The 19884-nt window shown below is 63.8% G+C and overlaps 1 protein-coding gene across 1 annotated transcript in view; it reads left to right on the forward strand.

Moving 5' to 3' along the window:
* Positions 1 to 19747, forward strand: part of CCDC40 (coiled-coil domain containing 40) — a 29983-nt gene extending 10236 nt beyond the window's left edge. Inside the window, exons 4-19 of the mRNA XM_053661307.1 lie at positions 1231 to 1369; positions 1649 to 1818; positions 2411 to 2494; positions 2569 to 2788; positions 5314 to 5471; positions 5625 to 5747; positions 7600 to 7721; positions 9793 to 10219; positions 13344 to 13589; positions 14227 to 14440; positions 15534 to 15703; positions 15820 to 15911; positions 17024 to 17144; positions 17511 to 17699; positions 18016 to 18174; positions 19197 to 19747. Of these exons, the coding sequence (XP_053517282.1) occupies positions 1231 to 1369; positions 1649 to 1818; positions 2411 to 2494; positions 2569 to 2788; positions 5314 to 5471; positions 5625 to 5747; positions 7600 to 7721; positions 9793 to 10219; positions 13344 to 13589; positions 14227 to 14440; positions 15534 to 15703; positions 15820 to 15911; positions 17024 to 17144; positions 17511 to 17699; positions 18016 to 18174; positions 19197 to 19448 (2886 nt within the window). The 3' untranslated portion in view covers positions 19449 to 19747. The remainder of the gene's footprint in view (positions 1 to 1230; positions 1370 to 1648; positions 1819 to 2410; positions 2495 to 2568; positions 2789 to 5313; positions 5472 to 5624; positions 5748 to 7599; positions 7722 to 9792; positions 10220 to 13343; positions 13590 to 14226; positions 14441 to 15533; positions 15704 to 15819; positions 15912 to 17023; positions 17145 to 17510; positions 17700 to 18015; positions 18175 to 19196) is intronic.
* The last annotated feature ends 137 nt before the right edge of the window (positions 19748 to 19884 follow it).

Genomic DNA, 19884 nt, shown 5'->3' on the forward strand with positions numbered 1-19884 from the left:
GCAGAAACAGCCCCTAAGGCGGAGCCCTGTGTCTTTCCTCCCTGCTGGTCCCAGTTCCCTAGAGGAGACAGGAATTGTGGCCCTGGCTGTGGTGGTTCAGTGGATTGAGCGCCAGCCTGCGAACCAAAGGGTTCGATTCCCAGTCAGGGCACAGGCCTGGGTTGTAGGCCAGGTCCCCAGTAGGGGGCGCTGGAGAGGCAACCACACACGGACGTTTCTCCCTCCCTTCCTTTCTCTCTTAAAAAAAAAAAAGAGTTGTGGAAGTAGGAGCCACTGTGTCCAGCGGTGTGCAGGGATGCCTCACTGACAGCCGGTTCGGGGACAGGGACCCTTTCTGGACACCCCAGAGGTGGGCATCTCACTCCGGGTCTCCACGGATGTCACTGAGCCTCTGGGCGTCAGCATCATCTGAGGAAGTACAGCTACGAAGCGCAGGTGTTGCGGGTGAACAGCTCCAGAGCGGGCCGTGGGCTAGCGGTGTGAGCGCAGGCGAGGTCTTCTGCTCCCGCGGGGCCACTTTGCGACAGGTGTCTGCCTCCCAGGGTGGCTGTGCAGGGTCCTGGTTGGTGCCGATATTCACCAGCTGATCACCAGCAAGGCTTATCGCCAACGACAAGGTCGCGAGTCCCTTGTAAAGCAAAAATGGACCCAGGCGGTTTTATGGAGGGAGAACATTTTCTTATCAAAGTGTTGGCGGTGTGAATGGTTTGAGAGAAGAGAAAGAGCCCTCCTGGGAGAGCAGGGCGGGGCGGCGTCTGCCCCGAAGGAGCCTCGCCCGGCACCCCGTCCCTCCGTGGTCGCAGGTCGAGGCAGCCAGAGAGCAGGCCTGGATCCCAAGTCGGGGCTGGCGGGGCGGGGCAGACAAGGTCCATTCCGACCATTTGCAAAAGCCAAATGCTCTTTTTATGAAAAGATTTTATTTATTTATTTATTAGAGAGAAGGGAAGGGAGGGAGAGAGACATCCATCAGTTGCCTCTCCTATGCACCCCGACCGGAAACAACCCGGAACACGGGCTTGTGCCGTGGCGGGGAATTGAACCAGCAGCCTTTCGTTTTGCAGGACGATGCTCCAACCGACTGAGCCACGCCGGTCAGGGCCAGCCTTTGCCTCCACACGGGTTCCCCTTCCTTTAAGGGTCCTGTCGGACTGTGGGTGCCGCAGCCAGTTGAGCCCGGTCCGTGCCCGGTCCGACTGAGCACAGACGCAGGACTGGCTGTTCTCGTTCCAGAACTCGTCGGAGGAGGAGCTCCAGCGGGAGGGCCCCGCGGCGAGGGCACGGCACCCCCTGAGGCTGAGCCGGTGGAGCAGCACCTTATCCCTGGATGAGCTGTCCCTGCCCCTGGAGGGGCCCCCGGGACTCGGGCCAGGTACCATGGCCCCTGCCCTCAGCAGCAGCCACCTCCCAGCCCCTTTGGGGCCCGGGGGGCCCCATCAGGGAGAAGCCAGCTTCCTGTCCACTGTGTAAGTGGCCCTCTCTTCGGGGCGCGTCACTTTGCGGTGAACAGATTCGGGACAGGAAGACACCGCAAACGGGACTCTGAGCCCCGGTCACCGGGCCCGTCCCCTCACGTGCCCGAGGATGGGAATCAGCTCTGTCCTACAGCTGACTCTGTCACCTCCTCCATGTCACTTGCTGTCCCCTCCAGAGGAGCCTGAGGCCGGCCCCAGGGAAGGGTCCCCGACCTCCTTCCTGGAGAGGACCCAGCAGCTCAGCTCCTCCGAGGAAGGGCGTGTGCAGCGGACGGAGTCCGAGGGGAGTGAAGAGGCCGCTGGGGGAGAAGACGTGTCCCCACTCGTGGTCTTGGACCCCAGCCACGTAAGGAGACCTTGCCCGGTTCTGCGTCGGGGAGGAGTGACTTAGAGGCACTTGGGCCTCTCTCTGCCCGCCGCCTCCACGGGCCTCCCCGTCACCCGACACTGGGCCCCCACGGCACCGGGTCACGGAACAGTTATCCTGCGTGGTCCCGGCCGGCTGCCTCGGGCAGGGCCCATACACCCCAGATCGGCCCTTCTCAGCCTCGGCACCGCCGGCACTCGGGGCCGTCGTTCCTCGCCGCGGGGCGTCCTGGGCAGACAGGGAAGACCAAGCCTGCTGGGAGAACCCATCTGCAGGAGGGAGGGGCTGCCCCTGAAAGGGGCTGAGTGTTCGTGGGTACCAGCACCCCCTCTGACCCTGCGCCACCCCAGGACCCCGGCCCAGCCTGCCCTGTCCTTTTGCCAAAACACACACTCGGGTCTGCAGTGCCTGTGAGGGGACCTCTGGCTTCCGGAGTCAGAATCCGGGCCAGGCGCAGTGAGCACCTGGCGCCAGGGTCGGTCCTGCCCCGCCCCTGCATCCCGGGCTGGACCCCAGAGGCCCAGGCGAGGAGGGGCTGGGAGACTGACCACGTGCTCTGCCCGCATTCCAGCCCCTGATGCTGAGGTTCCAGGCCGCCCTGAAGAGCTACCTCCGCCGCCAGATCGAGAAGCTGACGCTGGAAGTCCGAGACCTGGTGCGTGCACGCTGTCCCGCCTGCCGCCGCCCGGCGCCCGAGTCCCCCTGACCCGGTCCCTCTCTCTGCCACAGGGCATGGCCACCAAGCGGAGCCGAGCCCAGAGGCAGGAGCTGGGAGTGGACCTCTACGGGGTCCAGCAGCACCTGGCCCGCCTGCAGATGCAGCTGGAGAAGAGCCACGACCGCCACTCTGTCGCGGCCTGCGCCCGCCAGCAGCGGGAGGAGGAGCTGAAGCAGGCCCGCGGGCTCTACACCAGGGCCTGCGAGGCCGCCAACGAGGAGCACAGGAAGCGTAAGGGCCGAGCCTCACCACGTCCCCCCGGCCTCCCCGCCTCCCCGGGCGACCCCGTGTGTGGTTGCGCCCCAGGGCCCGGCGAGGGCCGTCTCAGAACCCAGAGAAAAGCATGTCCGGGAGGGCGCCCGGCCATTTTGGAAAAGGGTTGCATGAATGTCTGAAACGGCACCCACTCGGGAAGCTGCCCCCTGGGGGGCCTGCACATCAGGGCACGCGCACCGTGAGGAGCAGGAGAGGCGGCTGGGCCGCCAAGCTCCAAGGTGGGCGTGTGCAGAAGGCCGGGGAGCGTGCGACCACAGGGCGTGGGCAGGTGCCGGCGGTTAGGTGGAGCCCATGGGGCACAAGGGCTTGAACGAGCTGCGGGCCCGTGGGTGGGGAGGCAGCCACTGAGGTAGGGGAGTCTGGTGGCTTCAGAGCGGACCAGAGGGCAGGATGAGGGCCCCTCACACGCCCGGTCGCTGCTGCAGTGACGAGACCCTGCTCAGCACGGTGGCCGTGCAGGGTCACTGGGAACAGCGACTTCTTCCACCTGCTGCACCCTGTGTTGGCATTGCTGCTCTTCTACATTTAAACATTCTAACTTTAGCCACATGCGTTTCTGTTGTAACGGAGTAAAGGACCTAAAAGAATCAGGAAGAGAAACCAATGGCGCGTCTGTCCCAGCGGTGGCCAGAAGGAAGCCCCGGGGCCCCCGGAGGACAGCGGGAGAGGCTACGCATCCAACACCACTCGCCTCCGACGTGGCCGAAAATGCCGGGAAGGAGAAAACAGGGCTTCTCCCTAAAGCAGGAACCAGCTGCATCGGCCCTCCAGGCACGACAGCCACCTGAAAGCGGGCGTGCCCTGCCTGCCGCACACCTCCGGGAGTGCCCCCAGCACCCCTCAGCAGGGGTTCCAAGTGTGGGTGGGCTTCTGGAAAGGTCTAAGCATCTCCGCCGACTTTGTGTCCTTTCTGGAGGCGGCCAGGCGGCAGAAGCAGAGGCTGCCCCAACCGAGCTCGGGTCCCGGCGAACGGCATCATCGGTTCTGCCGCCCTGGCCCTGCCCCCCAGCGTGGCCACTGTGTCCCTTTGGTCAACAGGGAGCTTTGCCACTGAACAAAGCCCATGGCCGCCGGCCTCACCTGGGAGGGAGGTGGAGCCCAGCAGTCACCGAAACCTTCCCATCAGAGGGTGAGCCATCGTGGCGGCCAGCACGCAGGAGGGGGGGCCGCTTGTCAGACACAGCAGCCAGTGCCCGGCAGACCCGGCCCCCGAAACAGAGCAGGGCCCCCGCTGGTGCTCTGGGCAGCTCGTCCGTCGGATGAGACCGAAGTGCCGGAGAAAGGGGCGCTTGGGATTTAAAAATAATCGTCAGCCAAGAGAAGGCATTAAGCGTTCAGATCAGTGCTGTGAAAACAGAACACAGAAACGGAAAAGCTGGTTTGAGAGGAATTCTCCCCAAAGTTCAGGGCAAACACCCCAAGCGATGGGTGTTTTGAGAAAGACAGAAGGTCGGCAGGTCTGGGAATGCAATATTCCCAAGAGAAGAATCCCAGAAGATTAGGGGCATTGGCAGAGGACCTCAGGAAAACATTCGCTGGAATTCAAGAGACTCGCGTGTTCAGGGGCAAAGACTCGTGGGGGCCTGGCAGGGGGCAGGGGTGATGAACCTGCGTAGACAGTCAGTGTGTTTCCAAATTCCAAAGGCATGGGGGGGGGGATGCGGTGGGCTGGGAGAGAGGACGGCACTTCCCCGGCCACTCAACCCTCCGTGGGCGGGAAACTGGAGAGCTGCCTCCCAGGCCCATTTGACGAGGCTCGGGACAGCCGGCCACGCCGGAAACAGACGACTGTGAAGCCGACCCTCTTGGGAGGCGTCAAAGTCCTGGATAAGCACGAGCGAATAGTAAACGTTAGTTCAGCAACAGGAGATTAAATGCTACGATATATTAAAAGAAAAATACCATTCAGCCAAGAAGGGCCTATTTCTGGAACAGTTTGCAATCAGGAAACATACTAGTTTAACGTGCTACATTCATCCGTTAAAGGAGAGGGAAGACCTTTCAAGGCGTGTATGATGAAGCCCAGGGCGCACCGGGACTGGGGCAGAAGGACAGGCCTTGGTAACTATGTATCGGGAACCAGCAGGGAGCCTACCGCGGCTCCAAACCCGGGAGCGGAGCGCGCCCGCCGGCGCCCCTGCTGGCCGCGGGAGGAACTCGCCCCACCGGCTTCCTTCCCCTTGGCCCCGGAGGGAATCTCCGGCGGGAGGAAACGCTCTGCTTTAAAAGGGCTCGCCCGCTCCCGCCAGGCCCACCTGAAGGTTCCCCTTCTGCCACACGGGGGTCACTCCTGGAATCGATTCATTCCCCGGAGTGACGCTGGGGCCGAAGGTGGCGGGAGCCACTGGAAAATCTGCCCGCCCTGCGCACTCCCCACAAGGAGCCGTGGGCAGCCAGGCGGTGGCAGTCCGACGTCCCGGCAGAGGCGCGGGCGGTCGGGGAGGACCAGGGCGGCCGGCCCTGACCCCCTGTCTCCGCAGTGGCGGCCCTGCACGCCGAGATGGAGAGCCTGGCCCTGAACGTCTTCTACATGCAGAACGTGGACCGGGACGTGCAGGGCGACATCCTGGTGATGACGCAGGTGGTGAAGAAGTCGCAAGCGGAGCGCGCGCGGGCCGAGCTGGAAAAGAAGCAGCAGGTACCGAGCGCCCCGGCCCTCTGGCTCCTGGGGGGCACCCCGTGGTGCCCCTGGTGAGAACCCCACCGCCTGGAGAGGCCGGGCCGGCCTCGGGGTCAGCCCCTCGGGCCGCGGTCGGGCCCTGAGAGGCCTGCGCCTGGTCTCGTTCCCCAGGACCTGCACGTGGACCGGCTCACCGCCCGGGCCCACGAGCTGGAAGAACAAGTCGCCCTGTTCGAGGCTCAGCACGTCACCCAGGCCGAGGACACCCAGCTGCTCCGGAAGGCCGTCAGCGAGGTGAGAGCGACCCCCGCAGAAGTGCCCGTGGCCCAGGGGTCTGTCGAACAGGAGTCACCGAGCTCTGAGTCTCGTCAGCATCTCAGAGCCTCGGGCTGGCCCTGTGGGGACGGAGCAGGGACCGGCTGAATGAGATCCAGCGGCTGTTCCTCCCGGGAACTGTCCCTTTGTGCCGTGCCTGCTGGGCGGCCCCTCAGCCAGCACCCTCGAGGTGGTACAGCTCCTCGGGGTGGGCGGAAGCCTCTCCAACAAGCTCAGGCCCGGGTAGCGCCCACATCTCCGCTCCGATTGTGGGGGGCAGATGCCACGTGGCACCCAATTCCGGGGCCCACACTAGAGACTGAAGCCACAGGGACACAGGGAGGGACCGGCCACTGTCACTGAGGGAGGGAAAGGCCCGGGGGACCGACTGCTGCCCCCCTCCCAGCCTGGAGGTAAACTTAGTCCAGGTGTGTGTGTCCCGGTCAGAATTCCAGAAAACGAGGCTTTTGTCTGGCAAAGCAATTCTGTAGTTTATCTGGAAAATAACTTCAGAAGACCAGCCAAGACTTGCTTTGGAAGGGAAGGTTCGAGAAGGGTGACCGGCCGCCCCAGTGTGAGCCCCACGGCCGGGTTTCCAGAGACCTGGGACTTGCCTCAGCTGGACAGTGCCGGGCACACCGGGACCCCAGCGGCGCCTGGGGGCCAGCATCGCGGGTCTCTGAAAATGCCGTGGGTCGTAAATTACGGAGAAGGGGCGGCTTACACACCCCACGGTGTCGGGCCATGTGGGTAATCATTTGGGGGGAAAAAATTAGACTTTTTCCTCATACCAGACACTAAAATAAATTCCAGATGGGATCAAGAATTTAAGTGGGGAAAATGTAGCACGGGAAAAGAAAAGAAAACTACTTCTAAACTCCTGGGCCGGAGAGGGCTTCCTCAGCGTGACCCGGGAAGCAGGCGCTGGGAGGGAACAGCTGTCCCGCGAGGACGCGGCCTCGGGGTCGGTGGGTTGGGGCGTCACCAACGAGGCAGGAAGACCCGGGCAGGCCAGACGTCACCCGCGCCAGGGGTCAGCTCCCCGAGCCCCCAGGTCGTTCTAGGTCAACAGCAAACATTTGCTGACGTGGAAACCCACTCACCATATGCTGGTAGCTAACAGGAAATCACGAGCCGACACGGAGAACATGGTGACGCACGCGGGCATGCACACGGGGGAGGTGGCACTGGGCATCAGAGGCAGTAAACTCTGCAGGGGGGCTCAGAGGCGGTGTCATTTTCTTTTTGCTTACTGTGTAGAATCAACACACTTCTTAATTTTTAAAAAATGTCTCCATTTTAGAGAGAGAGAGAGAGGCAGAGGGTGGGGGAGAGAGAAACTTCGACTTTGCTTGTTCTGTTTATTGGTGCATCATTGGTTGGTTCTTGTGTGTGCCCTGGCCGGGGATTGAACCTGCAACCCTGGTGCATCGGGGCGACGCTCTAGCCCACTGAGCAACCTGGCCAGGGCCACAAACTTTTGAAGAACTGAGGTGGGTGTTTAAAATACTTGAAGCATGGCTTCGGCCAAGGTCTTCGCAGCCCAGCCTGCGCCTGGGCTCCAAGGCCCACCCGCCGTGTGGGGCCTGGTGGGCAGCAGGCGTCCACCCAGCTCGGCCCCCCCTCTTTCCCCAGCATCGAGCCCACGGCCCGGCCCCGAGCAATGGCTTGGGCGGGGTCCAAGGAGCCGGTAGAGCCGAGTCTCATTTCATGTTTCTCCTCTTGCTGGATTGAAAGAAAAGGGCGGGGGGGGTGACGGGGAAGGGAGAGAGTGCTGGCAGCCCGGGCTTCGAGCCTGGCGTGTGGGCACAGCGTCCCCTCCCGGCCACAGGCCTGCGCGGAGATCGAGGCCATCGGCGTGGAGAAGAGGCGGATCCTGCAGCAGTGGGGCGCCTGCCTGGGGGGCATGAAGTGTCGGGAAGACGCGTACCAGACCGTGCAGGAGGCGCTCAGGTACGGCGCGCACAGGGCCTCTCGCGGCACTCCCCGGGGGCCCACGGCGAGGGGCCCAGCTGTCATTGAGCCCTGCTGGGCCCACCTGGTCCCAGGTGAGCAGGCCCCCCAGGACAAAGGAGGCACCTGCAGCCCCACTTCCGCCCCGAAAGCTCCCTCATTGTCACCAAGATTTCAGCGATTCTTTAGTCCTTTCAAACTTCCCCAGGCCCCGGAGCAGCGGGCTTTCCTGCTCAGATTTCCTGGAGGATTAAGGAGACTGGAGGAGGAAGAGAAAGAGGTGTTTATCTGCAGGAGATAAGGTGTCCCTTTGATTCGGGGCCTCGCCACCTGTGCGCGGAAACCCCATCCCGCTGGATTGTTCAGTGCGGGGCTGCGTTCCAGCCAGAATCCCGTTTAATCTCCCCGCCCGGGGGAGGAAGAGGCCCCCGCTCTGTTACTTCTCGCCAGGGTGGGCGTCTTCTGGGGCCAGGTGTTGGGGGGGAGGCTCTGGGCACAGCGCTGCCTTAATTCCCCAAGTCAGCCAGGTGATGGGGACCCACACGTGACATCCCGGCAGTGTGCCGCTCACCTGCGTGGCTCCTACTTGGTCCCCACTGCTGGTGCCGGCCCAGAGCCTGGCAGAAGACAGAGGCCCGAGAAAGACTCACTAACCAGGGAACAAACTGCGGCCCGTGGCTGGCTCCATTGTCCAGTCCCTGGTGCCTCCAGGACCTGACCCAGAGTGTCACCCACCCCCCACCCAGCCTCGTCTCCCAGCTGTTCCTGGAGAGAGCACCCAATGAAACGTGTCCCCAGACACAGGGCCGAGGCGAGGCGGCCGGGACTGCTCCGGTGGTGTGGCCAGTCCTACCCGGCTCAGGGGCAGGTCCCCTCCTCATTCTCAGATGGTCTGGCGCTCGGGACACGGTCCTGCACCCACCAGTTCTGGTTCCAAGAAAAAAGAAGTTTTTCTTTTATTTTGAACGCTGTGATTTTTGTTCTCGTGGTCTTTATTTTTTAAGATTTTATGTAATTCACTTTTAGAGAGAGAGGGGAAGGGAGGGGAAAGGAGAGGGAGAGAAACAAGCACAAGAGATGCATCAACTGGCCGCCTCTCGCGCGCCCCCTACTGGGGATCCAGCCTGCAGCCCAGGCCTGTACGCTGACCAGGAATCGAACCTGCCACCTTCCAGTTCGCAGGCCAGTGCCCAGTCCACTGAGCCACACCAGCCAGGGCTCAAGAAAGTGTTTTTAAAGTGTGTTTTTTAAAAATCATTTTTTATCGAGAATAAGTGATCACATCACAGGACATTTGAAAACCCAGGTACAGGATTTTAACATGCTGCTGTCTCCCCTTTTGTGGCAGTGACACTCTGTTGGTGTTAGACCCTCAAGGGCCATGGAGGGAGGCAGGTGGGAAGGGCAAAAGACTCCCCTGCAACGATCCAAATTCCACCGCATGGGGCCTGTCCTCCTTAACTCGACATTCGTCACAGACATTTCCATGGCCAGCTGCTGAGGGGGGACCCGTCGAATTTGAGGTGACAGCCACCAAGGGGTGAGGTGAGCCACTGTCCCTTCAGTGTTCGCATCTTTAAAACTGGGACAGCCCTGGCTGGTGTGGCTGAGTGGACTGAGCGCTGGCTGGCAAAGCAAGGGGTCTCCAGTTCGATTCCCAGTCAGGGCACATGCCTAGGTTGTCAGCCAGGTCCCCAGTAGGGGGCGCTGGAGAGGCAACCACACATTGATGTTTCTCCCTTCCTCCCCCTCTCTCTGAAGATAAATAAACAAAATCTTTGAAAACAAACTGGGACAGCACTTGCCCGGCAGGTGTAACATGACCACAGGAGACAGGCCTCTGGTGCCGGCTTCCTCCCCACCCTCCCCCACTACGCAATCTTAAACTCGCTCTAGGCGCGGGTTCGAAGTGGGTCGCAGTTCTACCACGGTGTCGGCAAGCAGCAGTTGAGGCCCGGCTGCCTGTGCAAACGTCGGTGTCCTTCTCCCCCCCCCCCGCCCCGGGGTGGGGATGGCCACGAGCCCCCGGTCCTGGCCTGACGGACGCGCTAGCTTTGCTTTCGTTGGGCAGCGAGTGCGGGCACCAGCTGAAGTCCCTGGACAGCGAGGTGGAAGCCTACAAGAAGTCCATCGTGCGGGAGGAGGAGAAGAACGAGCGGCTGGCGGGCCTGCTGCACCGGGCGCAGACGGGGGCGGCCCTGACGCAGAAGCTGACTGCGCAGTGCCTGACCAGGCAGGAAGCGCTGCAGGGGCAGGTCAACACCTACCGGCTGGTGCTGCAGGACACGGAGGACGCGCTGGGCCGGGCCCAGGCGGAGCGCACGGCGGCCATGGGCGAGCTGCAGGCGGCCCGCCAGGCCATCCGGCAGGAGCTGGACCTGCGCAGGAAGCTGGACACCTGCATCCTGGAGAAGCTGCAGGAGCAGGTGACCTCCAACAAGATGACCAAGTACTTCCACCAGCTCATCCTGAAGCTGCAGAAGGAGAAGACCAACCTGGTAGGTGCCCCGCCCCCGCCCCCCGTCCCCACCGCCTTGAGGGAGGGCGCCCCCTGGGGACCCCACCGGCACCATAGCACAGACCGCATGGGGGCGGGGCCTCGTCGTATTGCGTCACATTCCACTCTCTGTAGCCATGAGAAGAGCAGCCGACCTCTCTGTCCTTGGAAAAGCAGTTCTTTGTGCAAATTGTTTCTCCTTCGCCTGTTCCCATGCTGTGACCCTGTTGAAGGCCCCGCCTCTGTGGACCTCATTCCCTCAGACAGGGTCCCAGCGGGGGAAGGGGGGGCAGGGCAACCCAGCTGGGTCTCAGGGGGACAGGCGGGTCCCCTCCGTGGGTCTGCAGAGCGGCCGCATGTGAACCAGGAGTGCACACCCGTGCTTTTCGGCCCCTCGGGAAGGTTCTGCCCGTGTGCCTCCAGCCCAGGCCTTTCGTGGGGTGGCAGGTAGCAGAGCCCAGGTGGAGGTCCCAGGCGTTCCGCACGCGGCCCTTGCGGGACCCTGGGCCTCACTGGCACGTTCTTCCTGGGCAGGAGACCCCCACAGGTGTCAGAGGGTCCGCTCTGGCCGTTCACAGAATTTGAGCACAATATCTGGGGAGGCCCGAGGCAGCGCCCCCTGGAGGTCACTGTTGTTGAGGCAGCCTGCAGCCCAGCTGGTGGGAGTGGCTTGTCCTGTGGCCAAGGGGCTGGGTCGCCGGCTACCTGGTGGCTGCCTGTAGCCACTTCACCACCCCCGGACACCTGGGAGGGGGGCAGCTGTCCTGGCTGTGCCAAGGACGGGGGACACGGGACTGGAACCAAGCCTGTGAAAAGCTGGATCTCCTTGGGACGTCCTGGTGGGAGTCCCACCAGGTCGTTCTCTGGGAGTTGGGGGCAAGACCAGCAGCTGAGAGCAAACGTGGGGACCCTGGGGTGCACTGCAGGGGCTAAGGAGTGTGGTGGATGTGAAGCCACCTGTCCGACCTGGCTGCGGCACCTCTGAAGCCCGTCCCCAGACCCCTCCCAGCCTTACCCTGTCCTCCAGCTGCCCAGGAAGCTCACACATGTACTACCACCAATGTCCAGAAGAGGGCGGTAAAGAGTCTGCCCGGAAACCCCTGGGGGCCGGCGGCGGGCCTGGTGGAGCCAGTCTGGGGCAGAGGCCATGGGTGGACTGAATTCCCTGGGGCTGGGGGTCCGGAGGGAACGTGGGCGCCGCTCAGTGGTGGGGTCTGGGCAGTGCATTCAGGAGCTGTACTGATGTCCCAGAGGCCTGGAGAACGGCCTAGGAGCCGTGGCTGGGTGCGGAGCGCCAGGGCAGAGGGGAAGGTAGACCCTGTGAAGACCGCAGGGTGGCCTGGTGATCGCGGACGAGCTTGGCAAAGGAAGGGACGGGCGGGGCAGGCCGAGCTCAGAGGGCAGGAGGGCCCAGGGGTGGCCTGGCAGGGCGCCGGTGACTGCAGATGCTCGAACCTTCTGCTCCAGGGGGCAGGGCCTGGCTCTGAACCCTAGAAATGTTGAGTGTCCTGGACAGTCACCCACTGTGGCCGGTCAGACAGTGCCTGTGGACAGAACTCTTCAGGGTTCAGGAGAGAAGCCCAGGTGGCTGGGATGAGAGGGGCTGGGAATTGGGGGGAGCCTGGGAGGCAGGCTGGGAGGGAGCTGAGACTCCGGGTGGGCGGCAAAGGCCGAGGGGCTGGCCGGTAGGGTCAGGGCAGAGCCACCGCCACGGAAAAGGACCCGTTTCCAAGTGAGCAGCCTCCGTGCCTGACTCGCACAAACGCCTTTGTGATAAACCCGCGTGGCGTCACAGGGGGGACCCGAGTGCACCTGTCTTCTGAGAGCCCATGGAGGGGGCAGGAGGCTCAGAGCCTCAGGCCGGCAGAGCCACAGGCCGGCCGGCAGAGCCACAGGCCGGCCGGCAGGCCTGCGATGCCATCCGGCCCCACCCTTTAACCCAGGTGGCGAGCGTCCCCAGGTCGCGTGCCTCCGGCTGGGTGCTGGACACGCCCACCGTAGGGCCCTGTGTTTCAGGACCGCGTCCAGCTCTTTGGTAAAAGGGACGTTTGCCCCATGAACACAGATGAGAAGCCGAGTGTCTGCCACGGTTTTATTTATTTATTTATTTAAGGTTTTATTTATTTATCTTTAGGGGGGAAGGGGGGAAGGAGAGAGGGAGAGAAACATCAATGTATGGTTGCCTTTCGTGCGTCCCCTGCTGAGAACCGGCCTGCCACCCAGGCATGTGCCCTGACTGGGAATCGAACCGCGATCGTGTGGTTCGCAGGCCTGCGCCCAATCCACTGAGCTACACCAGCCAGGGCTGCCACGGTGTTATTTAGAGTGGGAACGTGGGTGACGGCCTGCCGACCCACAGAGGCTAGGCCCCTTGGTTTCCTCCGCCGAAGCAGGCGGACCACCGACAGCAGGGACGGGGCCCTCCCGGACACTGGCGAGGGGATGGAGGTGTGCCCGCCCCGGCCGTGACTCCCACCCCAGCCTCCGTTAACGAACACCATGACCAGGGCCTGGCACGGCCGTCCAAAATGGGGGGACAAGAATCCAAGGCGAGACTTATCGCATCAAAAAGTGGCTCATGCCCTGGTCAGGCGGCTCAGTTGGTTGAGCGTCATCCTGTACACCTGAAGGCTGTGGGTTCGATTCCCTGTCAGGGCCGATGCCCACATTGCAGGTTCAGTCCTTGGTAGGGGCGCAGGCAGGACGTGACCGACAGATGTTTCTCTCACACATCAGTGTGTCTCTCTCGGCCTCGCTCTCTCTAAAATCAATAAATTTTTTTAATCTGTGAGATAAAAAAAGGGGGTTTACAAGCCTCTGTGCGGAGCATGACCCTGCAGCAGGGCAGGAGGGACGGACGGGTTCCAGGCGGTGGCGTGGCCCACCCCGTGGCAGGGCCGGGGGCGATTTCCTCACCTGCGTTCGTGCCCTTCCGGCCACGAGTGTTACCGTCCGTTTAAGAAGAAACGATAACGTTACTTTCTTTGTTGTGAGCGGCCGTCAGGGGCCAGGAGACCAGCACCTCCTGCCGTGCTGGTGACAAAAGGAACGATGACAATGACGACGCTGTGAGGAGCCTTCCAGGGAGACCCCGTGCTCGGACGTGTTTCCTTCTGCTCCTTCAGGTGACACATCTTTCCAAAATCGAAGGCGACATCGCCCAGGCCACGCTGGACAGCACGAACACGGCCTGCAGGCTGCAGGCGCACCGAGCGGCGCTGGCCGAGCTGGACCGGGAGGTGCAGAGGGTGAACGACCTCATCGGCAACAGCGAGAGCGAGATCTGCCGGCGCACGATCCTCATCGAGCGGAAGCAAGGCCTGATCAACACTCTCAGCAAGGAGCTGGAGCAGATGGTCTCCGAGCTGGGGGTAGGGCCGGGGGCCGGGCCCCGGGGGGCCGCTGGGTGCGCCTGGCCGTTTCGGGAACATCTCATGGTTAGAAACGAACCCCCGGGGACTACGCCCCTCCTCCACCCGTCCCTCGGGGGAGCAGCTCCGGTGTGCGAGGCTCCAAGGCGGAGTCGGCAGCCTTCCCCGTCCGGGGCCAGAGAGGGACTATTTCAGGCGTCTGGGGGCCGGGCCGCTCGCCTCTGAGTGGACAGATGTGGCTGGGGCCCATCTAGGTTTGAGGCTGGAAGTCCCATAGGTTTCCCAGGTGCCCTGACCTGAGGACCCCAACTTGGGCCTCCAGCCCCCGAGCACTCTCTCCAAGCCACGCCTGGTGGGTTCCCAGGGAAGGAAGTCCTGAGTGGGACCGTCTGCTGGGAAAAGACCATTTGCGATGTCCCATGGCTGAGCAAGGCCCCGCCCACCCGGCCCCCTGGCCCCACACGGCTGTGGCACGGTGGGACCCCCCCAGCAGTGGGGACCAGTGTCTCCCACAGCAGGTCAGGAGCATGTGGACAGGGCCCTGGTGGGAGCGCAGGGTGCCCGGGGTCCAGCCCACCCAGAAAGCAGGCCTCGGCCAACGGAGGCTCGTTTTGCCTTTTGGCGAATTTCCTCCCAGGGGGAAGAGCTGGGGCCCCTGGAGCTGGAGATGAAGCGGCTGCACAGGCAGCTGGACGAGCAGGGCACAGAGGTCACGCAGGCCCAGGCCAGCTGGCTGCGGCTGCAGCAGGACATGGTCAAGGCCTCGCAGGAGCGCGAGGAGCAGCTGGCCTCCCTGCACCTGCTGCGGAAGGAGGTCCACATCCTGGAGCAGAAGAAGCTGCGTATCGAGAGTGAGGGCCTCGCGCTCGGCACTTGGTGGCTCCGCGGCCTGGGGGAGGGTCCTGTCCGGGGTGGGGCAGTACTGCCCAGCAGGCACTGTCGGTTTTCACGAAGCCTCGGAGGCAGACCGGTGGTGCTCACAGCTCAGGTTGAGAGTGTGGCCATGGCCTGGCCTGCAGCGCCCTAACTGGCAGGCGGTTTGCAGGCGCGGTGCAGGCGATTGGGGAAACACACTGACTTCGTTAGGTGAGGGCCTTCGGGGCGCTGCCAGAGACAGTCCCTGGAGGGGCGCCCTCCCCCCAAGACGCAGCGGGGGCGGCTCAGCTGAGATAGCCAGCTCGCTGCTGGTCCCTGGGCTGGTCTCCTGCCCAGGGGGACGGCGGGACCTCGGGCCCCCAACTCGGGGCTTCTGGAAGAGAATCCTTCCTCCTCTGTGGCTGAGCTTAGAAAACTGTCCCACTGGCCCCCCGGTCTTTGTCTCACCCCAGGCTGTGTCTAAATCCTGGGGGTCGGCCCATCCCAGGGTGTCCAGGGTGGGCAGGCATCCCTCCTGGGTGCCATCTGCCCGACGGCCACCTGCTGAGGTGTCCTGGTCCCGTTGGCCCCATCTGGTTTCTGACCCAGGATCTGTGCAGGTCGGCCCAGCCACGTGGCCCCTGTGGCTGCTGCCCAGTGGTCCGGGCTCCTTGCACCTGAGCAGTGCTGCCACCTGCTGGCCCTGACGTGGGCGCCAAGCCTGCCTGTTGGAGACTCAGGCCGTGGTGTTCTGCCTGTGGCCACGGAGCTTGGAGGGGCACTGTGGGCAGGGGCAGGGTCCCCACCTGTCCCGCCGTGCCCAGAGCCTGTGTGTCCTGCTCCCGTCATGCCCGCACCTGCTGGTCGCTGTGCCTGGGTCCTTCCCGAGCCTGGAAGGGACAGGCTTTGGAAACCAAGCAGCCAGAAGGGACCCTGTCCCTCTCCCCTGGCCCTGGGGGGACGGGATGGGGGAGGGGGTGCCCAGGGGACAGTGGGGCAGGAGGTGAGCCGTGGGGAGACACGGGCCTGCTCACCAGTCCTTGGGACCTGCCCCCCCCCTACTCCCTGGGTCCCCGCTGTCTGCCACAGACAAGATCAACCAGGAGAAGAAGGAGCAGAAGGACATTGAGCGGCACCTGAAGGACCTGGACAACGACCTGCGGAAGCTCAACGTGCTGCTGAGCAAGAACCGGAGCAGCTCGGCCGACCTGCAGCAGGACAACCTGGTGGCCGAGAGCGAGTTCGTGCAGGCGCTCAAGGTCAGTTCCCGCCGCCCCCCAGGGCAAGGGCGGGCGGGTGGGCGGGAGGGCCCGGCTGTGGGCACCCGGGTGTGTGCCCCCGAGTCCGCCGCACAGCTGCTCCCCTGCCCCCGCAGGCCTCGGAGCGGGAGACCATCGAGATGCAGGAGCGGCTGGACCAGCTGACAGAGGAGAAGGCGTCCACCCTCAATAGCCTGGTGGAGGCTGAGTGAGTGCCGCGCCCACCCCGCCCCTGCAGGGCCCACAGAACCCCCTCCCGGGCTGGCCGACCCCAGACACAGCTGGCCAGGACTGGGTATCGCTGACAATAGAGCAGGTTTTGTTGAGATGAAGTTTTTTTTTAATTACATTGTTTGATACCTGATGTAAAGCAACCCATGCTAACATTTCAGTAGCCTGCCCAGGGTTTCTGCTGCTGCTTACGTCAACTTCCGTCCTTGGGTTCACCGTCCTTGGCTCCTCCTGAAGTTGCCCGTTCCACTGTCTCTCTCTGTGTCTGTCTGTCTGTGTCTGTGTGTCTCTGTCTGTCTCTCTGTGTTTCTCTGTCTCTTTAGGCCACAGGTTTGTCTATTTCCAGGGCTGGCAAAACTTTTCCTGGAAGAGCTGGGCAGCAGCTACTCTTGGCTTTTGGAGCCATACGGTCTCCGTGGAAGCCCCAGACTCTCGGGTCACGGCTCACACACAGCCACAGACGCTCCGTGCGTGAGCAGGGGGCTGGCTGTGTGCCCGTCGGGGCTTGGATTTCACACTCTGTCCTGTGCCCGCTCTGGGAAGCGGGCTGTGTGTTTTCCGCTCAGGGCACCACCACTCACGGTCAGGCACACCGCAGCCGCGGTGGCTGGGCCGCCGTGTTCAGGCCCGAGAGGCCAGCCTGGGAGCCCCACCTGCCCCCCCACCCCCGGGTGGTGGGGACGGGAGATGCCACTGGCAGCACCGTGTCTGGGGACAGCGGCTCCAGGGGCGGGGAACGGAGAGGAGGAGGAAGGCAGGGAGCGGCAGGGCCTGGTCCCCCAAAGGGGGAGCTTGGTTCTTATTTACCAGACACGTCCTTCGCCGTGCCTGGGTAGAGAAATGCGCCAACGGCCCCTCGATGGTTAGGGTTAGGCGGGGGTCTCCCAGAGTGACCACACGGAATTGCACACATGGGCCCTCCTGCCCAGCCGGCCCAGCACTGCGCCCACCTCCCCCCAGGCCTGACCTCCAGCCCCGCAGCGGGGCCCCTGGGGGTGGAGGGAGGCCTCAGAGCCGGAGCTCAGAGCAGCTGCAGCAGGAAAGCTCTGGAGACCCTGGGCCCTCACACGGCCTCGTCTCCTTCCCGAGACACCAGATCATGCTCTGGGAGAAGAAAATCCAGCTGGCCAAAGAGATGCGCGCCTCGGTGAGCTCGGAGACCGGCCAGACGGAGGTCCGCGCCATGAGGGCCGAGATCCACAGGATGCAGGTGGGTGGGGGGGTGTGGAGGCCGGGGGGGCGCCGGCCTCACCTCGGCAACCACGGTGTGTCTGTGCCAACGGAGAAGGTTCCCTGGGACCGTCCGATGACCCAAACTACAGACGAACCAGACTCCGCCGGGGTCGGGCTAACGTCCTTCTTCTGGTCTAGCCCTGGGCTGCGTGCGGTCCTCGTGTGGCCTGACATCCCCGGTGTCACCCTGTCCCCTTTCATTCTCCACGCGGACCCTAACGTGACTCTGTCCAGCGGACCGGGCGTGCAGACCCCTTGTCTTCCCGGGGCATCTCCCCACCGGTCCCTGCGGGTGTGGGGCAGCGACCAGCCCCCCACCTGCCCCTCAACCTCGTGTGCGCAGGTCAAGCACGGGCAGCTGCTGAAGCGACAGGAAAGGATGATCCGAGACATGGAGCTGGCCGTCACCCGCAGGGAGACCATCGCCACCCAGGCCGAGGGGCAGAGCAAGAGGGACAAGAAGCTGGTCACCCGGACCGACTTCCACCACAAGCAGGCAGAGCTGCAGCGGAAGCTCAGGGACCTTCACAAAGTAGGGAGCCTGCCGGGGGCGGCCCGTCCGCAGGCTGGTGTCCACCGGTCCCCCTCCCTCCGGGTCGGCAGGGGTCACGAGCCTCACTCGCTGGTGGGCATCACTGGTGGGCATCACTGGCCTCTGCGGAGCGGTCCGCGGCATGGGCTTAGCTGGACTCACCCCCCCGTGCCAGCTGGCTCGCAGACCCCGAGGGGCGGGGCTGTCTTTGCCCTCCCTGGGGGTCCTCCCCTGTGGTGCAGGGAAGGCTCGCCAGGGCCCCGCTTCCCTCTGTCCGCGGGCCAGCAGACACGGGAGGAGCCCGTCTGTCCCCTAGGCCACCGAGGTGTGCAGCAACCATGTCCTGGAGCTGGAAGAAACCCAAAAGCGCATGAGCGCCTCTCTGGTGGAGAAGCAGACGCAGCTGTCTGCCATGCAGACGCAGACCGAGGAGCTGGAAGCCAACCTGGAGCAGCTCGCCACCCTCAAGCGACAGGTAAACAGGCCCCAGGCCCCCCGGGGCCACGAAAGTGCAGGCTGCGGGGTCTCCCCAAGGAGCAGCAGGCCCGGCCTCCTGCTGACCAGCTGAGTCCGCCTGGTGGTGGCACCGCCAAGTGCTTGGTGACCTTCCATCTGTCTCACACGCATTAGGCTCCGGCCGTGGTCCGGGCACAGCCCTGGGAGCCAGGGCTGCCGAGTGGGACAGAACAGACCCCTCTCCCCGAGTTCACGTTCTGGGAGCAGGAGGACAGGTGGTAAAGTCAGAGAAAAGCCATCAGGTGTTAGAGGTGGCAGATGCAACGGAGAAAAATAAACAAAAACAGAGTGGGGTGGAATCGCACTTTTCAGCAGGGGGCTCAGAGGACAGGACATTGGAGTCGGGCCCCAGGAGGCCGGGGGAGCCGGCCGCCCCAGGCAGAGGGAACAGAGGGCCAAGCTGGAGCCCGAGGTTGCTCCGAGCCACCAGGGGCTGCGGGCTGGACTGCAGGGAAGCCAGGCCCCCTTGGGGGACCACGATGGTGACTTTGGGCTTTTCCCTCTGGGCTGGTGCCGGGCTGAGGTGGCCGAGTCAGCAGGACCACGGGCTCTAAGGTTGAGGGAGGAGCAGAGGGTGGCAGGTGGACATGGGGGCCTCTCAGAGGCCTGAGGCCCTGCCGTACAGGGCCACCGCCCACTGTTGGGCCAGTGGGCGGCACTCCGAGGGCACACAGATCAGAGTCGTCCCAGCGGGATTGCCCGTGAGACGGGGCGGTGTGAGCGGAAGAGGGTCAGGCAGGACTGGGGACTCTGGGGCTGGTCGGCCGGGACCGGGAGACAGCAGAGGGAGCCCCTCGGACAATGGAGGAAGGCTCTACCCCAGCCTCGTCCCCTAGACGTGGGGACCTGTGCCTCCTGCCGTCCCTGTCCTGGGAGGCTCGGCCCTGTGTCATTTTTTCGAATCCGGGTTTGTGTGGGGAGTCGGCGGGCGTCCTCTCTATACTTTCCCAGCCTGACACGGGGTCTCTTGTCCCACCCAAGAAACTCTGCCAGCTGGTGGCCATGCAGACACGCTTGAAGCACCTGCAGGCCGTAAGGGAAGGCAGGTACGTGTTTCTGTGCCGCTCCAAGCAGTCAATAACGGAGGAGCACAGGCGCCTGGACAGCCGGCTGGCCACCATCGGCACCATCCTGGACCTGGTGTGGGAGGAGCACCCCCAGTTCCAGCAGGCCCTGCTCAAGCTCAGACAGGCGGTGGCCAGCAAGCTGGGCGCCCCCAGGCCCTCCCTCTAGGAGGCAGCCTGGCCTGCGCCTCCCAGGCCGGCCCCCGGGGGACAGGCAGTGATTTCATGTGTCACCAGGGGCCTAGGATCTCTCTGTGTCGTGAAAGCTGTGTCTGCCCTCAGAGAATGACACCAATGACGAGAAACACATAGGTCAGCACTGCGGGAATTGTTTCCAGCCACCCACCAGTTTAAACCAAGTCAAGTCCCAATGTTCCCAGTCGCACCTGCACCTAGTCCAGTCTTCCCTTCGCAAAGGCAGCACCTGCGGATGCAAACCCTGTCCCCAGGCTGCACGTGCTCCCCCGAGTGAGCGCCCACAAGGGCGCTGGGCTCCCTCCTCACCTGGGCTGCCGCCTGCTCTGTCGGTGGGTGAGCGGAGAGGGGGCCCCCCCGAAGAGCTGGAGTGTGGGGCCCTCGGGCCCCAGTGCCTCTGTTAGGGTGCA

This window comes from Artibeus jamaicensis, unplaced genomic scaffold, assembly GCF_021234435.1.
Source record: "Artibeus jamaicensis isolate MK-2021 breed Jamaican fruit bat unplaced genomic scaffold, CSHL_Jam_final contig_2259, whole genome shotgun sequence".
Classification (NCBI taxonomy): Eukaryota; Metazoa; Chordata; class Mammalia; order Chiroptera; family Phyllostomidae; genus Artibeus; species Artibeus jamaicensis.